General features: G+C 36.9%; 1 protein-coding gene across 3 annotated transcripts; it reads left to right on the top strand.

Annotated features, from left to right (window-relative positions):
- Positions 1-1227: 1227 nt before the first annotated feature.
- Positions 1228-19064, top strand: LOC107842466. 3 transcript variants are annotated; one of them, XM_016686322.2, is made up of 7 exons: positions 1228-1437; positions 1527-1614; positions 1864-1922; positions 2010-2149; positions 2992-3202; positions 14471-14642; positions 18829-19064. In XM_016686322.2, the coding sequence occupies exons 1-6, from the start codon at positions 1420-1422 to the stop codon at positions 14639-14641; spliced, it is 687 nt and encodes a 228-aa protein (XP_016541808.1). In that variant the 5' UTR covers positions 1228-1419; the 3' UTR covers position 14642; positions 18829-19064. The 3 variants fall into 3 exon arrangements, with proteins under 3 accessions (XP_016541808.1, XP_016541811.1, XP_016541809.1); XM_016686325.2 differs by having other exon boundaries at positions 1272-1437; positions 19013-19064; XM_016686323.2 differs by having other exon boundaries at positions 1272-1437; positions 14846-19064.
- Positions 19065-19861: the final 797 nt, after the last annotated feature.

Below are 19861 nucleotides of genomic sequence, written 5' to 3'. Positions count from 1 at the left end.
TCATTAATTTTTTAGCTAAAAAATACCTCTCTGATTATATTTTTGGCTGAAAAGTATCCCTCTTTCTAATGAAATGATACCAAGCACGCCATGTAGACAAAACACACTAAAATGCTAGTCCACGTGAAAAATTACCACATTTATTAGCCTATCTTTTGTTTGTTTAAAACCCGATCATCAAACTCGATTTTCATATCCGATTCGACCATCATATCGATTGAAAGGAAGGAAATAATTAGCAATGAACTCAATAAAGCACAAAATGGGGTGTAAGGTTATTCAAAAGAACGTAAAGAAACTTTGAAAATTAAAATAACATGGCATATTGCAAGAGGAGTAGTCTGAAGATTTTAATATTTCATTTTCTCATTAAAATACTTTCCTGATTTCAAAATATAAAATGACCAAAAAAAATGGTTAATCTAGTGCACAAAGCATTTCGCATTAGCAAAGTCCAAAATATAGAATTCTCATTTTTATGTATCCCAAAAAAACAGAAAAAAAATGTGCAGCTAACCTAAATTCAGTAGTAAACCAAAAGGAATGTCAGAATCAGGGGAACAAGGAAGAAATATGTTATACCAAGGAGGCCGAACAGAAGAATCCTAGGAATTTTGTTATGGTTGAATCCGACACGAAATCGAGCTTGATGATTCGATTTTAAATGAAAAAAAATGGGTTGATTTTTTATGTGGACGTTGATGCGGATTATCATGTCACATTTTTTATCCTCGTGGCATGATTGATGTCGTTCTATTAGAAAGAGAAGTATTTTTTGAGCAAAAAAATTTAATAAAATGTAATTTCGAGTAAAAAAAAACTAGCAGATAGTATTTTCACTTTATTTTAGGCCCCGTTTGGCCATGAAAATCATAATTTTTTGGAGTTGAAATTGGAGTTGTGTTTGACCATGAATATAAATTAAAGTTGTTTTTGAAATTGTTTGAGAGAAGTATGAGTGAAAATTACTTATTTTCACTTTTCTAAATATAATTCCAAAATTATATTTGAAATTCTCATGGCCAAACATATATATTTTTTATTTTTTTTTACTAAAGTGATATAATTTTCAGAAAAAAGTAAAAACTTTTCATGGCCAAACGGCTAAACGGCTACTTAGATAGTGTAGGATATTTTTGGCTTTTTTCATATATGAATTGAGGAATCATTTGGCGGGACATATAAGAAATAAATAGTCAACTATAAAATAAAGGGCTAATTTATCTTATATTGGATGTGAGTTATTAGTTTGGTTAGAAATTATTTATCTCAAACTAGAATAAAAGGGTACAAGTAAAACATTTTTTTTTTTTACATACAAGTTCACTCGACTATTTTATTCTTGTTTTAGAAGAAGGAACACAAGGATTGCTCCATCCGGCACTTGGTTTCGAACTTCGTTTGTGGGATAATCGAAGTATGAGGAATTCAGAAATGGTGCTATTTCGCTCTGTGGTGTTCTAATGTCTTCAACAGGGTTCATCTTAGGGTTTACGAATTTGATATTTTTCTTTCAAATTTGGCAGGATAAATCCAATGAAGAACTGGAATCTCTTTTTGATTACAGACGTGTTCAGCCCTTCTGTACTCCCTTCAATCCTATCTGCCTTGACGGTCAGCTCTGTTTTCTCATATAACACAAACACATATATGTTTGTCAGGTGTAATTGCTGTTGTATGTTATATAGTATAAACTTTGGCTTACGGCGTCCGTGTCAGGTGAAGAAATCTTTCTCTTATACTAAGCAACTTTGTTATAACATGCTGTGGTGGATATGAAATACTATTGATTTATCAAAGTCGGGTGACAGAGCATTATGTATCATTCTTCCTTCTTAAGATTTTTTCCTCTGAAACTCACAGATGATAGTGCAGACCCGTCTCCAGTTCTCTCAAAGAAACGAAGAATGATCGATTCTGCTGTAATCTTCACCTCTCTTTTTTGATGTTCTGTAAATTGTCTTTTTCCTCAATTTCTTAATTTAATATTTTAATTGGACTGGAAATAGGTCTCAAAGAAAGAAGACAAAAATGAAGCAGTTCTAGTAATTGACTGCAACGAAAAAGAAGAGGATTGGCTGCCACCCTCCCCAAAGATTTCTGCTCATACTAGTAACCTTGTTGAAGATTCAACTATAAAGGAAATTAGGTAAATTCATAGTACCTTAGACAATTTATATATATTTTTTTGTATCCATTGATTTAAGATTTGCATTACACGTTTAGTTACAAGAGCTTTATGGCGTGAGTTCGCCTGCTGAAATGTTTTCAGCTGAATTGAATTAGTTTAATTTGGTGTCTGATTTGAGTATGGTGATTTTCCTGCTCCTTTATTTTGAATGAAATATGAGTTCTGTGAGCTTGTGAATTTTCACTTTTCGAGTTGGATTCTCCAAGTATCATTTAATAAAGTTGATGTAAATATTAATGCCCTTTTGGTTAATCTAATTTGACGTCTGTTTTCTTTAGGTGGAAACTGATTAGATAATTCTTTTTGTTTCGATATAGCTAATCTTTAATGAGTTAAGTTCCTAAATGAGATATTGAATTCAAATAAATAGACTGTCACGTAGCAAAAGGTCTAAAAGCCGGGGGTCTATCGTAAACAACCTTTCCAGCTTACCAAGGCAGGGGTAAGGCCTGCCTACAGTCCACCTCCAGAGCACTGGGTATGATGTTGTTGTTGTAGATTATGTTAAATAGGACAGCATAGAATTGAGCATCCATTCTCTTTTTAAAATTTGAATAGCATTAATATTGTTATTCATCAATTAAATCCATTCTGGTTCCATGACAGCTTACCTCCCACTCATGCTTAATTTTCTGTTTAAGGTTTACTGAATGAGAAGGGTCTCTCTCCTTTTTTTTATCTTTTATTTTTTATAAACATGAGGCTTCTGTAGTCTTTGACAAGATTTGTATTATTAATTAACTTGCACTTTCTCTTGTTCTTCTCTTTTTCTCTTTACTATTATGAGTGGCTGTTTGTAGATTGAAAAAGAAAGAGTTGGCATCATTTGCCCAATCAGCTAAAGATGAGCTGCGAGATGTTGAAGAATCTGTAAAAAGAGATCTTAGTGCTTCACTCCATTCACTTCAAGATAGTGTTGCTGAGCTGCCGTCAAAACCCTCAACTGAAAGAGCAAAAATTGTCATTTCTATCCAAGACAAGGATGGAGCAAAACAATTTCGGATTTACAAGGTATTTCCTGGAGTTGCAGTTCATGTTACATATATAAAAGTTTGCATATATGTTGTGTAGTTATGTTGTCTGCATCATAATGTTTAAAAGAGGTGTTCTGTAATCTTTCCTTCATCTTAATATACTTATTATGTGTTTTTCAATCTAGAATGGAGTTTGTACTTGTATATTATCCTAAACAACGGATAATATTCACAATGAAGTTATCCTAAAGAATAAATGTATAGTGCTCCTGATAACAAAGGGATAAATGTATAGTGCTTTCCTTAAAAGTACTTTATTTTTATTGATTTCGAGGTATTAATAAGTTCGTTTATATAGGAAAAACTAGTTTACATTTGTTTTAATTAGTGCATAAGTAGCTTACAATTATCATCCATATTCTGTTACATATATGTAGCTCAAATGCTCAATGATGCTTATAATATACTACTTCTTGAAGTTGACTTCTCTCTAGTCTCTACTTTAATCCCCCTTCCCCTCCCCCCCCCCCCCCCCCCCCCCCCCAACACACACATTTATATTACAAATAACTGAGCCTAAGTGAGGCAAAGTTAAAAAAATATACGTCCTTCTAAAATAAGTTTCAAAATGTGTAGTCTGCCTAGTGTTGTATTGTGTGATGTTGTAGGCTCATTTGATTTTCTTTGGAAGCCAAAATCAAGGCTTTAATTCTAAACTAATGCATGTATTAGCCTTTTGTATTCTTAATGCTTGTTTGGTACACTTCTTCAACCTGCTTTAGTTATACTCTCTATTTGGTATTATTTTATGTAGTGTGTATGACAATACATGACAATCCATGGCATTAACAATGCAAGCGTTCCTAATGCATGCAATAGCATGATTAAAGATACAATTGCCCCCCAAAAACTTTTCCACATCTATTCCGCCGTATTTGTAGAGGGTATTTTCATAAAAAAATTATTTTTTTCTTGCAAATTATGCAATGCATGTTATTTTTAGTACACAAAACCAAATAGTGCATAAGCAATAATCTCAACATAATTAACTATGCAATGCATGCTATTTTAATACACCAAACCAAATAGTGCATAAGAAATAATCTCAGCATAAATAATATCAACATTACACATAATTAATTTCAGCACTATTCTTATACACCCTACCCAACAACCTCTAATTGTATAGAAAATTCATTCAAGTATTTCTCTTGTCATCTTTAAATGCAATATGGATAAAACTCTAGGTTACTTTGATCTTCATTTGTGTTAAAGCATTGCCCTACATATATGACTGCAGTGTAAGTGTTATTTTAATAACATTGCAAAATACAGTAAAAAACCTACGTACCCATGTAAGTGTACATACATCTACTTGTACTAGTTTTTGAGTTCACGTAACACATTCAGAAATAAATGAGTTGAGATTAGCATAGGATAAGATAATTACTTCTATGAGGGAGATAAGTTTATGTTTTGAGCATGCAGGGAAAGAAATTAGTTAGGATGGTTTCATCATCTCTTATGGAACGTCAAGACTTGAGAGCTAATAGCTGGTGGTACAACATATTTTTAATTATGTATCAACACTGAACATCACCAATTGGTCGAGTGTCCTATTTAAAAACGCAGATGTGACTTTAGGATCTTATTGTAGCTTGACTTTCATGATGGAACAAATATGTTCCAAAAGCTGCAGGATTTAGTTTCCTACTTTTTCTCCTTTACAATTAAATTGGTTATTTCTGTAAATAAACTTGATAACTCTGACCTCTTTTCTTTTATAATAATAGTTGCTTTAGTTGCTTTAATTACCATCTGGAAAATCGATACATCATATATGGTACCAATTTCCACAAAAAAATAATAATCAATACATCATATATCAAGAATCTTATTTGACAACTAACCATTAGTCAAGATGACAGTCATCCATAGTTTCTTTCATGGTCATCAAAAAAGAAAAAAAAAAGAGATGACAGTCAACCAGGTTCATCACACATTTAGCAGTGATTTCTTGAAGTAATGAGCTCTTATTAACATTAACATGCCATTAGTCTTCAAGATATTGCTTGATTTCTCTTTTTTGTCCTTGAACTATTTCACTCTCAAGCTGTTTCTACATCAAGTTAAAATTGTCATGGTTTATATTTTTGTCCTTGAACTATTTCTAAGTTAGCAGTTATGGCTACTAAGACAACAGTGTTTGAGATCTTGTATGCGGGATTAGAGGAGAGGCGGGGAAAAGAAGTTGTATGGGCTTGCCAAGTCTAGGGAGCGTAAGGGTCGTGATCTTTAGCAAGTGAAGTGCATTAAGGGGGAGGATGAAAAAGTATTAGTGGAGGATGTTCACATTAACAGAAGATGGCAATCGTATTTCCATAGACTCTTGAATGATGAGGGGGACAAAGACATTGTGTTAGGGAAGCTGGAGCACTCGGAGAAGTGTTGTGATTTCAGTTATTGTCAGTGTGTTGAGGTGGAGGAGGTCAGAGAGTGATACAAGTCAAATTGCCTTTGGACCTTTGGATGGGATACATATGATGCTTGAGGTGTTTGATGACTCCATAGTGCTATTAAAAGACGCCACATGGATGGAGGTTTTTATTAAGAAGGGTCAAAGGGCTTTGATGAGGTCGAAGGAATGCAAAAATGGGGCTCGAAAGACCTTGGAAGGGACATGCTCCCAAGGCGCTTTGGACCCGCCTTTGATCCGCTCTAGCATTTCAAGAGCGGATCAAAGCAGCCCCTAGTGGGTCTTTTCTTGATTTTGGGTCACTTTTGGGCCTTAATGTAATAAGCTTAGTCTTAGACTATAAATAGATAGCTTTAGGTCTTTCTTCCTTTTGCTTGTTTTTTACTATGATGATGAATTCTTGAAAACTCCGTTGGGAGTGTTGAGTGCTTGGGAAAGCGTTTGTTGATGATTGTTTAGAAACGTGTAAGGGCATTGTTTAGAAACGTGTAAGGGCGTTTCGATTCCTTTGCGGTCAACATAAGAGATTTAGGTGCTTTGCTTGGTTAATTGATTGAGGATTAAGAGTTTAATATACCCTTTGTTTTCTCTACCTATCTTTCTATCATCTATCCTTTTACCCTTTTACTTTTCATTTGTCAATTTTGTTGTTACTTTAGTGTTTGTGCTCGTTTCTCGTCTTCGTAGATTACTCTCGTACCATTTGGTATCAGAGCAGAGCTTGATTTCGTGCCAACGAAGTCAATCTTGGGTTTGTTAACTTGAAAATCAACAAAAAAAAGAAGTGTCAAAATCTAAAATCACAAAATCACTATTCACGTTTTTGCTCTTAGGTCAAATTTTGAGTTTCTAATTTTGTGTTTTTTTTTGTGTTTCTAGTGTTAGATTTGTGTTCCCTAACACTACATGAGTTTATAAATAAAATTTGAGCCAAATCGGAGCTTATTTGAGTGTTCTATCCTTGTTGGAAGCTTGGATGATTTTGAGGTTGGTTGCAAAATCTGAAGATTTTTGGTGAAGAATTTGAGCAAAATAATGTTTGAAATAAGTTTAGAAGGCTAAGAAGTGCCTACGTTCAAAATTTCAACTCATTCCAAGCTTCGGAGAAAAAGTTAGAAAGATTGGTATTCTTGGTGTTCTTGAAGACATTCAAATCTTCAAGTTGAATCTTCATCAAAAGTTGGTGTTTGATCCTCAAAGGAGAAGGAGAAAGAGTGTAAAGTTGTTAGTATTTGGCATTTTCAAAGGTTCCAAGAATATCCCAAGAGAAAAGAGCAAAAAAGGGACCACAACAAGTTCATTTTTGGCCCCTTGTGTATGCTGGCGGCTGGCCTGCGCCCAAGCTGCCTTGGACCTGTGTAGGAGCTGTTGCAGCAGCCCAAAGGCACTTCAAACCAGTGTAGCATCCAGGCTGCCTTGGACATGCGCCCCACTTGCTAGAGCAGGTTACCAAATGCAGATTAGCCCCTCCCAACGCAAATCAAGTCCGAAAACACAAAATTCAAACTTCCAAAGTGTATTTTAACACTTTAATTACTCCATTGCTCAAGGTTTGATTCCATAGTTTCATTTTCTTGATTTCTAATCTCTTCTTTTGATTCTTAAACTAATCATCAACTAGTAATTCGTCTACCAAGTTGATTGATTAGTGCTTGAGTCCATTTTCTTTCTTCGTCCTATTTCTTTTGAGCTTTTCTAGTTTTTATTTCATTGTAACCTTTTGATTTAAGTACGTAAATAGTTTTTATTTCTTCGAGTCATTCAAACAAGAATCCACTCCGGCCGCAAGTATAGATTGACACCTTATTGTCCACCAGAGTACAAGCTACTTTCAACATTCGTCGCTCTAATTGTGAGGATCACAAAGGTTAGACTCATATATGTTGGTGAGGAGCTTTACTACTAATCTTGTTTGTTCATTTTGTAGGTATAAGGTGATATAAGGAAGCATGTCTTTGATAGCCTCGAATAATTATGACTACGACATAGGAGACTGATTGTGGTGAAGATAGTTATGGCTATGAAAAAGATGGAGATTATTGGGGCTCTGAATGTAGTCATGATCAAGAGATGGATGGAAATGAAGGCTACTATTTTGAAAAAGAATGTGAGATGAAGAATAATCCTAATTATTATAGTGAGTGGAGATGATGAAGAGCCTTGTGATGGTTCTTATGAGGAAGATGAGGCATGTGAGGAGTATTACACTTCCCACTCCGAGCCTAGAGGTGATGTAAGGTATTCGTTTACAAATCTTATGAGGATCATGGTGAGAATGTACGTGAGTATGGTGAAGTTTTGTAGTCCTCGTCCTGTAGTACTACTTATCAAGGTTGAATCGATATGAATGGTTATGCTAACTATAGTAGAGGTTGCTCCATGGGAATGAAAGAGCATGCATCTCCAAAGCCTAGGGGTAGTACATCTTACTCTTCTTATCCTAGTGCCCAAATGTATAGAAATGGGAACAAGGTAGAAATGGAGGGTATAGTAGGAGTCAAGATCTTTTTACTCTCCCCATCTTTATAAGAGAGTCCGGTCCCGAAGAATATCTTGATTGGGAATGGGACTGTGAAAGGATGTTCATGGAGTATGATATGAGTGAAGTCAAAAGAGCTACGTGTGCCCTTAAACATATTCAAGGTCCGACATCGTTATGGTGGGATATTAAAAGAAAGTCCAGCCAAACATGGAGTGCCTTGAAGGAACTCATGAGGGATGCTTATGTACCAGTGGGGTATACGAAGCTTTACAATGTTGTTCCAAGAAGAAACATTTGCTCTGGAAGGGTAAACATTTGTGGGATTTCGGGATGCCTCTTTGGGCTAGATGATTGGTGCTATAGAAACTACATCATCCCACCCATGATTGACTATCTAGGGATACCTCGAGAGCCTCTACTTGTTCCATACTTCTTGGAGGGTTATAGGGTTTTTGAGAGAATGAAGACTTCCTTCACCCGATGTGGGTACTATGAGGGGGTGTGGTGTGACATCTTTCCCTTGGAACATGGACATTTATGCTTGGATGCCAATAATTGGTTTGCACAACATAAGGTTCCAAATGTACAAAATTGGCCTAAGATTGTAAAGGACCAATGGGGAAATCATCTCTTTCCATCCATTCTTCCTAAATCTCAAAAAGATAGTGATCATTTACTCCAAGCCTAAAGAGATTGAGACACAAAAGATTGAGAGGAGTAAGGGAGTGCAAGGTGGCAATCCAAGAGAGGAAAAAAGAGAGGTTGTGAGGAGTGAAGTGAGGGGGTTGCCACCAATCGGAGCTAACATTGTTTGTCCTTCTTTTAATAAGGACATCTGTGTAGGTACCAACATGGCAAGTGGAGGAGAACAAGTGTCAAATGAAAAGATTCCCTTTGAAGATTTGACGAGGGTAATCTAAAGTTACTTTTGTAAAAATAAGAAAAAGTTAAATGACTTTTGTTTAACAAAATGAAGAATAGTGGCTTTTGGATAATGAACATAAAGTAGGATGACCACCCATGAATTTATTCAAAAATAAAGGGACTCTCTATCTCTTGGGTTAGCAAGAGGATGATTTTGGTTGTGTTAGTGTATTAAGAGGATGATTTTGATCGTGGCACTAGAAAAATATGTTTTTGGCGATCTTAGATGCTTCCAAAGCTTGTGAAGGACCTTCACACGAAGGTGAAGAATAATATGCTCAAGAACTTCAAGGTAAAATAGCTAACTCTTACACTTTTGTGTATAAGAATAATGATTGAGTGGCTAGTAGCACATTGAGTGTGAATAGTAGCTTACCTACATGTGAGTCTAATGATTTTTTTCCTTTTGATGATGATGTACATGTTGTGAGTGTGGATACATTGGTTGATCCTAGTTGATCCTATTGATGACCGAATTGACTCTTCTTAAGATCAATTTGTGTCCACCTAGTGTTGAAGACATTGTGTTGAATGATAGTACATCATCTTTTGAAAATAATGTTGATGAACTTGTGTGTGAAACTTGCCCACCACTTAAGGATGTATGTGATGTGATTAATAAACCTCAAGTGAGTGATGATGTTGAAAGTATTGATCAAGTGAGCATTTCCTCTAGTTAAGATCTTAATGTTAGTTTGGCTCCTGGGGATAATCATGTGTTTAAAATATGTATGATGCTTGATAATTGTCTTTTAGAGAGTGAACTTGCATGTTCTACATCCGCTTCATGGATAAACCCTTCTCTCTTTAAGAATAATATCTTGTTTGAAGATGACGAAATCACTCCTAATGAATTACCTAGTGGCGTGGATAACATTGATGATGTAGCTCATCTTGAGGGCTATATCTTATATGACAACCCACTATGGTGTGACAATATTCCTCCTAAAGATGGAAATCTCTTCTTGGAAGATGAGAGTACTCTTAAGGGAAAGGAATAATCAATTGGGTGATGATAACTTTGATTTGCTTGAATATTTGAGAAACCCGATTAATGATTGTTCCTATGAAAATGCTCGTGGTTGTGATCCTTTGTACGACTCCCCACCTTTGTTTGATAATTATGAGGATGAATTGCTTGCTTCTTGTGGAGACTTAAGCAATAATTCCTTTGAAGTTAGTGGTGGTATATGTCTACCTGAGGATTCTTCAATTGAAGGAGAAAGTATCAATTGTTTAGAAATCGCTTCTTCTTCTACTTTGTGTGCTCCTATTGTTGAGAATACTCATGGCAATGATCCTGAATCTAATAGTGAGTACATACATGAGGACATCTTAGTTGAAGTTGACTTGAGTGATACCTTTTTCTACTATCCCTTTGTTTTTGATGATGCTTATGCTAATGTGGAGAGTATATCTTTTAGTTTGGGTGAAGCCTCTGGAAAAAGAGTGTTGTCTAGACTCGTGTCTATGACCACTCTACCTATTTAACCCTGGTGCCAAATTTGTATATGGTGATTTTGGCACACCCAACTTGTTGCTTGGTGTCTGTAACAAGCAAAATTTGAGGGAGGATGTTGGTATCCTTCCCTATGATGGAAAGTCTTTCTTGGGGATTTATGATTCACTTGATGGACCAACATTGTGTAAGGGAAAGATCTCAAACAAAGATGTGAGATTTTTAAAGAAGGGGAGTAGTGAAAAGCTCCAAGAGAGTTCGCCATTGTGTGTTTCCACTCTTGGCCAAGGTTCGACTACTTGTAAGTCAAGAAGAGAGTCTTCCGGTCAAATTACTTTGGATGAATTCCATTCATATGATACCCTTCTTCAATACTTATGTGGAATTGATGACCTCCTTCTCAAAGGTGGTATCATTCTTGAGAACCAAGGGCAAATGTGTCATTGTCTCCTTTGGGTATTGCTTATAAACTTGCATCCTTGCTTGACACACTTGTGCTTAAATTGTGTAACTCCCAACTTGTGGATGCGAAGTTGATTATTTGCTTGAAAGGAATAAGTCTTATGGGCTTAAGTGTCTTGACTCCATCCTTGTATGCATCACGTGCTAAGTATTTTGAGCCAAATGGCATTCTCATAGATAATAGCACCTTGGATGATGTTTTTACACTTGATTCCTTTCTATACTTCCTCTTTGCCTATGATGAGATTCATGCTAGTCTTGGATGTGTTTTATGTAGAGGTAGGAAAATTGTTGGTTTGTCCATTTGTTTGAGTGACAATGCTTTATGGATCTTGTGGACTTTAGAACCAATTGACGCACCACCATTGGTGTGGTCTCTTAAAGAGATAATGAAGCAATTGTGTCTTATGACTTATATGGTGAAGGTAGTTCTACCTTTTAGATTATTTGATACCATTAGGACCTTTGTAGTTTCCTTATCTCTTGATGATTTCCCCAACCAAATCCTTTGTGCATTTTTCAATGAGTTTCTATTGTTTAACATGAAGGATCCTTGGTTATAACTTAAGTATATGCAACCTTGGCATGATGCTATGATTATTTGTGCTAACCTTAACCCTCATGTCATGGGGATGTTGTATTTGTTTGTCCTTCCTTTGGTTTTGTAAGGTTTGGATTCGAGGTTGAATTCTTTTCAAGAAGAGGAAGATGATACAAGCCAAATTGCCTTAGGACCTTTGGATGGGATACGTATGATGTTTGAGGTGCTTGATGACTCCTTAGTGCTATTAAAAGATGCCACATGGATGAAGATTATCATTAAGGAGGGTTAAAAGGACTTTGACGAGGTCGAAGGAGTGCAACAACGGGGCTCGAAAGACCTTGGAAGGGATATGCTCCCAAGGCGCTTTGGATCCGGCTTTGATCCGCTCTAGCATTTCAAGAGCGGGTCAAAATAGTCCCTAGTGGGCTTTTTCTTGCATTTTGGGTCACTCTTGGGCCTTAATGTAATAAGTTTAGTCTTAGACTATAACTAGATAGCTTTAGGTCTTTCTTCCTTAGCTTGTTTTTTATTATTATGATGAATTTATGAAAACTCCATTGGGAGTGTTGAGTGCTTGAAAAAGCGTTTGTTGACGATTGTTTAGAAACGGTGGTTGTAAGGGCGTTTCGATTCCCTTGAGGTCAACGTAAGATTTAAGTGCTTTGCTTGGTTAATTAATTAAGGATTAAAAAAAAAAGGGCAGCCCGGTGCACTAAAGCTACCGCTATGTGCGGTGTCCGAGGAAGGGTCCCACCACAAGGGTGTATTGTACGCAACCTTACCTTGCATTTTTGCCATAGGCTGTTTCCAAGGCTTGAACTCGTGACCTCCTGGTCACATGACAACAACTTTACCGGTTAATTGATTGAGGATTAAAGGTTTAATATACCCTTTGTTTGCTTTCAATTCCTTTCATTGTGTCAATCTTCCTATCTTTCTATTATTTATCCTTTTACCGTTTTACTTTTCGTTTGTCAATTTCGTTGTTTCTTTAGTGTTTGTGTTCGTTTCTCGTTTTTGTAGATTACTCTCGTGACGGAGAGGCTATTTGCAAGGTGCGAAGTGGTAGGGCGATGGGGCCCAAAGAGATTTCGGTGGATTTTTGGAAGTATACTGACGGGGCAGGTTTAAGGTGGCTGACCAAATTGTTTAACGACATTTTCAAGATGGCAAAGATGCCAAAGGCGTAGAGATGTAGTACGGTGATTACTTTGTATAAGAATAAGGGTGACATTTAGAGTTGCAACAACTACCGAGGTATTAAGTTGTTGAGTCACATGCTGAAGATTTGAGAGAGGATGGTTATGCGGAGGTTGAGGAGGATCGTGTGTATTTCTTAGAATCAATTTGGATTGATGCCTGGTCGCTTGACGACAGAGGCAATTCACTTGGTGCGGAGACTGGTGGAGCAATTTAGGGAGAGGAAGTACTTGCACATGGTGTTCATCGATCTAGAAAAGACGTACGACAAAGTCCCTAGGGAGGTTCTTTGGAGATGCTTGGAGGCGAGAGGGTCCCGGTGTCGTACATTAGATCCATTAAGGATATGTAGGATGGAGCAAAGACTCAGGGGAGGACAGTGGGAGGAGATTCAGAGCATTTCCTTGTCTTGACATGGCTGCACCAGGGATCAACTCTTAGCCCTTTTTTTTTTCGCCTTGGTGATGGATATGTTGACGCGACGTATTGAAGGAGAAGTGCCTTGGTGTGTGCTATTTGCGGATGATGTAGTTTTGATTGATGAGATGCGGGGAGGTGTTAATAATAATTGGAGGTTTGGAGACAAACCATAAAGTCCAAAGGGTTTAGGTTGAGTAGGACCAAGACGAAGTACTTGGAAATCAAGTTAAATGACTTGAGGCAGGAGGACGAGGTGGTAATGAACTTAGATTCCCGGGTGGTTAGTAAGAGGGATAGTTTTAAGTATCTTGGATCTTTGATTTAGGGAAATAGAGAGATTGATGAGAATGTCTCTCATCGTATTGGGGCAGGAGGGATGAAATGGAGGCTCGCTTCGGGAGTTTTGTGTGATAAGAAGGTGTCTCCCGAGCCTAAAGGCAAATTCAATAGATTTGCAGTCCGTCCGGCCATGCTATATGGTGCGGAGTGTTGGCTAGTCAAGAACTCTAACATCCAAAAGTTGAAGGTGGCGGAAATGAGGATGTTGCGGTGGATGTTTTGACTTACTAGGAGTGACAGAGTTAGGAATGAGACTATTCGGGAGAAGGTGGGAGTGGCGTCAGTGGAGGACAAAATGCGGGAAGTGAGGTTGAGATGGTTTGGGCATGTGATGAGGAGGGGCACTGATGCCCCAGTTTGTAGGTGTGAGAGGTTGGCTTTGAATGGTTTCAAGCGGGGGTAGGGGTAGGTCGAAGAAATACGGGAGAGAAGTGATTAGACGTGACATGAAGCAGTTACAACTTATTGTGGATATGACCCTAGATAGGAAGATATGAAGGTCGTATACTAGGATAAAGGGCTAGTGCGTGTGGATGAGTCGTAGTCAGTAGTTAGGAGTGCTTTGGTGTAGCTTGGCTAGTAGTCTTAGGGCTTTGTACATAGGTTGGAGCTTCTAGTTAGGAAGGTTGGGGGGAGGTGTGTGCCTTTGGTTTGATAGTGTATAGTATTTCTTTGTGGGTGTTGTATCTCTGATATTTTATCTTGTTTCATGTTTTATGATGACTTAGTTTACTGTCATTTTGTCCTGAGCCGAGGTCTATCGGAAAGAGCCTCTCTACTTCTTTGGAGGTAGTGGTATGGACTGCGTACATTTCACCCTCCCCAGACCCCACTATGTTGGAATATACTGAGTTTGTTATTGTTATTGTTGTTGTTGTGTGCCTCTTATTTTGCTCTCTGTTGTTTGTCTAGTTCATGGAAAGGATATGCTTAAGTCATACTTCATAGCCAGGAATGTAATGTTATTATGACTCACATTCCCATTCTATATTCACGTAGGATGATAAATTTGAGAGGCTGTTCAAATTGTATGCTGATAAAGTCAAGCTTGAGCGGCAAAATTTGGTTTTCTGCTTTGACGGGGATAAAATTAATCCGAATGCAGCTCCCAGTAGTCTTGGGATGGAGGATGATGACATCATTGAAGTGCATGTAAAACCAAGTTGTTGAGGTAAAGTTACCTTTAAACTATTGGAATTTTCTTCTGCTTCTGCTCCCTCTTGTGCAATCCCCCAAGGAACCTCTTCCTTCGTTGGATAGATCTTCTTTTTATTTTCTCTACATCTTAGAAGAGCTATCTATAAAAGAATCGAGAGCTGCATTTTCCCATGAATGAATAACATTTTAGAGTCTTACCTCTTTATTCTATGACAGTGTTTAGGGAAGCGCGAAGCGGAAAAAAGCGACAAGGCTCCGCTTCACGCATTCAGCGAAGCGCTCGAATCATTGAAGTGAATCGCAATTCAAAAGAAAAAAAAGACTAAACAGAGCAGCCAAACGGTAAGACAGAACTGAACAGAACACAACAACTATATAATCAACAATAAAGTCAAATTGATATATAAGCAAAAGTTCAAATTAAACACCAAAATCAGAGGTTAAATCACTGAAAACACCTGCTGTGAAACAGACCAGCAAAACAACACAGACCACTATAGCAAAACAGTGCAGCAAAATAGCAAAATAAAACAGAAAAAAAAGAAAAAGAAAAACCAAATCTGAATTAATAATGTTTCAAAAATAGTGAAAGAATATAAGAAAGAAGAAGAACAGAGCACCACTGCTGCTGAAAAACAGAGTACTGCTGAAAAAAATAAAAGAAGAAGAAAGAAGAAAAGAAAATCTTAAGAGAAAGAAGCAAAGAAAACCACAGCACTGGTGAAGTCGACTCTTAAGAGAAAGAATAAAAGAAGAAAGAAGAAGAAGAAGAAGAAAATTACCTTGGTTTAGTCGTAGCAGTGGGAGTAAAAAACCCTAGAAAATTTGAAGTTTAATAAAAGTGGACTCTATTCTTTTTTAATTTAAAATTGACCCTTAAAAGGACAGCAACATGAAGCAAGCGCTTCACGCCGCATCTTGCAGCATGCTGCCTCACCGCAACACCACTGGAAGCTCACTTCAGCAGGGTTGGATCGCCTCGATGTCTCGCAGTGACAAACCCTCGCATCGCGTCACTTCACCGCATTAAGTGATGATGCGAGCGCATTCCTGAACACAGCTATGACATCTGAGTTGTATTTTTGTCATTTTACTTGCTTCAGTTGATGGACTCCTTTAAATGATTAGAATTAAGTACAAACAGACATTATCCAGATACACCTCTTCCTTTTCGCTTGTTTCTCTCTTCCATAATAAATGAATCTTGTACTCCTGCCAAAAATTCTGAACATCCCTTGGGATGTGGTGACGGATTGCTAGGATTAATCAGTTCTTGATCCCTTTTTCTTGATACTTTTTTCCATCTCCACTGTCTTGATGTAAATTATAAGAATCAATGCAGGTTTTGATGAGACTTATTTCTGAGGAACCCATGACCATATAATTGAATTCATCGTATAATCATTGCTTTCTGTGACTTTCATGTGTTCTTTATTTCCATGTGATATTTAACTCATGCACATATTGCTCATATCATCCATTATAAATGCATGTCATTCTTCTTGGGAAGTTTCTCATTGTTGGATTGAACTTTACTCAGGATTAAAGGGTTCTAGAGATGGTTAAAAAAGAACAAGGAAGGACGGAAGGGAGATGCGTCCTCTTTATAAGCAACTCCCTATTTGATGAATAACATAATTTTTAGTGTTATTGGTTAATTTTTTCAATAAAAGGGAGAATTTACCATTCTGAAGACAGATGACAGATATGGGAAAAAAGACGAAGATTTTTGAATAAGGGAGGTTTAACATCCGTCTGAAACAAGTATTTATTCCATCTGAGTCAACCCTGGGGCTGCTTTCTTTGGCTCAACTGGATAATCCCGAACTAGAGCTTGGCCAAGTATTTGAAGTTATAGCTTTACCAAGGTCAATTAAGAATGGGTTATCAAGTTCACATGGTTAGACTAATACCAGAGTGGGGAAGGCTTCTCAAATACAGTTTGAATCCTTTATATCCTTGAGACAATCTATTTACTCACAAGTAGAGAGTCGTGAGTAAATTTAGAATACGTGTATGAAACACCTTGGAAGCTCAAGAAGCTTGCTAGCCAGGTTTGAAGATAAAGTTACTCGTCCTGTCCTCTAAATGGGTGTACCTATTGACTAGGGCCTGAAGATAGGTAAGGCGTCAAGCCTATGAGTCAGGAATTTTGAGGCTTAAACTTAGATTAATTTACCCGTCCTGTGTTCTGAAGGCACATAGTATTGAATAGGGTCTGAAGGTTGCCAAGCTCAAATTATTCTCAATCCAGCCATAGTGTGCAAGGGCAGTGTCACAATTCCCATTTTTTAAACATTTTCTTTATGACTTGTAGGATCACACTAGGCATGAGAATGGTGAAAAAGTGATGATATCAATTCAAGATAAGTTGACAAGATAGTGCTTAATATAGTGTGTGCTTGTATGAGGCAAAACCTAATGTGAGGCGTTTTACTTTACTGGATTGGGCATGAAACCCAAGGATATCATTTCCTAGAAATAAAATATGTTTATGCATTTGGTCAGCACTTTTGCTTATCAAGAGCTGCAAAAGACAACCAGTCCCCGGGCTAAGAGTGCAACTTTTGATGTGTGGATTTGATATATGCCTGGTATTTAAGTGGAAAAGGGTAGAGGGGTGGGCCCGCTATTCTCCTATGTTTTGAATTGCGAACCATTTTTCTTGATAAGGTAAATAATTTAATTAAAAATTGTGGAAAAACCCTGTATACAAGGTCGTATCAAAAGAGAGAACCTACATCAAAATATGATTCTAAAGAAAAAGAGACCTAAACTTTTATACAAATTGGGGTCTCATGGAGACACCAAAAGGAAATTAGAACAGAAGACTATTTGCAACTTTACAATATTTTGTTCAGCACCTTCAGTCGCTCTCGTATTTCTCTTTCCAGATAACCCACACAATTGCTATCGGGGCAAACATTCAATGCCCTAGGACTTCTCTTCCCCCTCCTGTAAGCCCAGCTATGCAATGCCTCCTTTACTGTGCTTGACATCACTCATTGCACTCCCAAACTAATGAAGAACCATTTTCCACAGTCGGTTAGCCACTTGTCAATGCAATAAGAGATGATCCACATCTTCACTCGAGCTCTTGCAAATGAAGCACCAACTAACATAGGTGATTTTCTTTCTGAGGTTTTCACTGTCAATATCACACCCCTTGTTTTCAACCATGGTAAGAAACACACCTTTCAACCCTGGTAAAGGTTCCCCAACCCTTCATAATACTTCATATGCTGCACCCAGATGGTGTTGTGATGTTTCTAGCCTCCACCTACCTTCCATAATGTCATAATTTTTCGCCATCGCACCCCTCCACAACATATTTTCACCTCCACCCCAATCCTCCATAACCACTTCCTGAACTATGCTTATTGAAGAGCAGAGCTTTCACACCGAATCGTCCCCATTCCTTCGAAGATGGTGACAATTCTCCAATTCACTAAGTGAAACTTTCTAATTTCATCTGATGTATTGCATAGAAAATTTACCTGGTCATTTTAACCTTTCTGTCACTTCACCAGGTGTCTGCAACAACATGAAATATATGGGGATGCTAGAGTTTGTACTTTTGAGTTTTGATATACTTCCTTCACGTCTTTCGTCAGTTATCTCTTATTGCACACCAATAACCCTCGCAGATTTCTGTTATCAAATAATAAACATAAAAAAAGATATTCAAAGTTCACGTAGTTCGAAGCTTGGTAAGCAGAAAGTGACAAACATGTTGGGAGATAATATAATATTTTAACTAAAATTATAAACAATGAAAAAATAATAACAACCTCTGGGTTGCTGAATAGTTTTTTAACCCTAAAGAAATGAAATGAAGAAAACAGAAGCTTCTTATGACGAAAGTTTAACAATAACACCAAGTCTGGACTTTGTTTTTCTTATCTATTTAATAGATCTATGCTGTGAAAGGTGCGCCAGCTGCTCAAACAGCAGCCTCAATCTGCTAGATTTTCCAGTAGGTTATCCTTTGAATTTTATAATTCCAATTCCATGCTTTCTCAGGGCAATGTCAATATGCCCTTTATCTGTACTCTGCTCTAAAACTCTTTCTTTTGCACTCTAAGCTGCTGTATATCCCTTTCTTTATTTGTTCTGTGGCTGGAAGATATTTTTCTAATTTTACCACATCTTCACCTTAGATTTCGTTAGCCTTCTTAGTTTTTGCTGATCTGTTTCAGGTTGGATTCATCCTCCAGCTGAAGGTGCTTCTCAATCGGTGAAGTTGACGTTGCAGACTTTTTTTTTCTGTTTTGCTATGCTTTTGGTCCACTTGATCAGACTTTTGTCCTGCTGGCTGCAACTGTATAGTAGCTCTTCTAATTATATGATCAAACATTATTTGACAATTTTTTTTTTTTTCAGATACTACTTGAGAAATCTATGGTCAAACGGGTCCTTACTTTAGACCTTTTAACTCTATGGGCAATTATTTGGTGTATTATATACCACCCCAAGAATATAATACCATCCTCATAAAGAGAGGTGCATTGCACACGTCACTAGGAGTGGGCAGGGTATGATATGGTACGGTATTTTAAACTTCGGTACGGTAACTTCGATTTTTGGTATCTAAAAGAACAATTCCATTACCATACCAAATTAGTTCAGTATGGTTCGGTATTTGTAAATTTGATTTCGGTATTTTATGGTATGTTGATTTGGTAGCCATACTTTATTTGATTTCGATTTACATATATTCATATAACAAAAACTATAACTTTAAAACTTTAAAAATGTTTCAATCATATCAAACTAGCGACTATCTTTGTTAATCATCTACACAAAAAAAACATTTCAATTACGATTGAGTAATTTAAGATGCAAACTCTGAACAACATTATCTAAATTTAAGCATAGTACTTCGAAATAATAAGTTTCCCAAAAAATTTATTTTTGAATGAAGGTTACTTTTATGTTCAATTGTCTAATGGATGACATAAATATATTTTACAATCTTAAATACAATATATTTGGATTTTATATATTATTAAAAAACTTCGGTGTAGTATACGGTATATCGATATTTATTGCTATTATTAAAAAAATTCGGTATGGTATACAGTATATCGGTATTTATTGCACAAATATCAAATATCGTATCAAATACCTTAATAATTTAAAACTCCATACCAAATACCATAACATTCATATCGCAGCATAAAAATTTTTGATTTCGGTATGGTATTTGGTATATACCATACCGTGTCCACC

This window comes from Capsicum annuum, chromosome 9 (assembly GCF_002878395.1).
Source record: "Capsicum annuum cultivar UCD-10X-F1 chromosome 9, UCD10Xv1.1, whole genome shotgun sequence".
NCBI classification, from domain to species: Eukaryota; Viridiplantae; Streptophyta; class Magnoliopsida; order Solanales; family Solanaceae; genus Capsicum; species Capsicum annuum.
The sequence above is the reverse complement of the archived record's forward strand: the minus strand, read 5'-3'. Positions and strand labels throughout refer to the sequence as shown.

Bases quoted from the DNA above. Each gene is read 5' to 3' on its own strand.
- LOC107842466 (XM_016686322.2), top strand. The intron at 1,923-2,009 runs GTAATCTTCACC...GACTGGAAATAG, and splicing joins GAAGAATGATCGATTCTGCT to GTCTCAAAGAAAGAAGACAA. The intron at 3,203-14,470 runs GTATTTCCTGGA...ATATTCACGTAG, and splicing joins AACAATTTCGGATTTACAAG to GATGATAAATTTGAGAGGCT.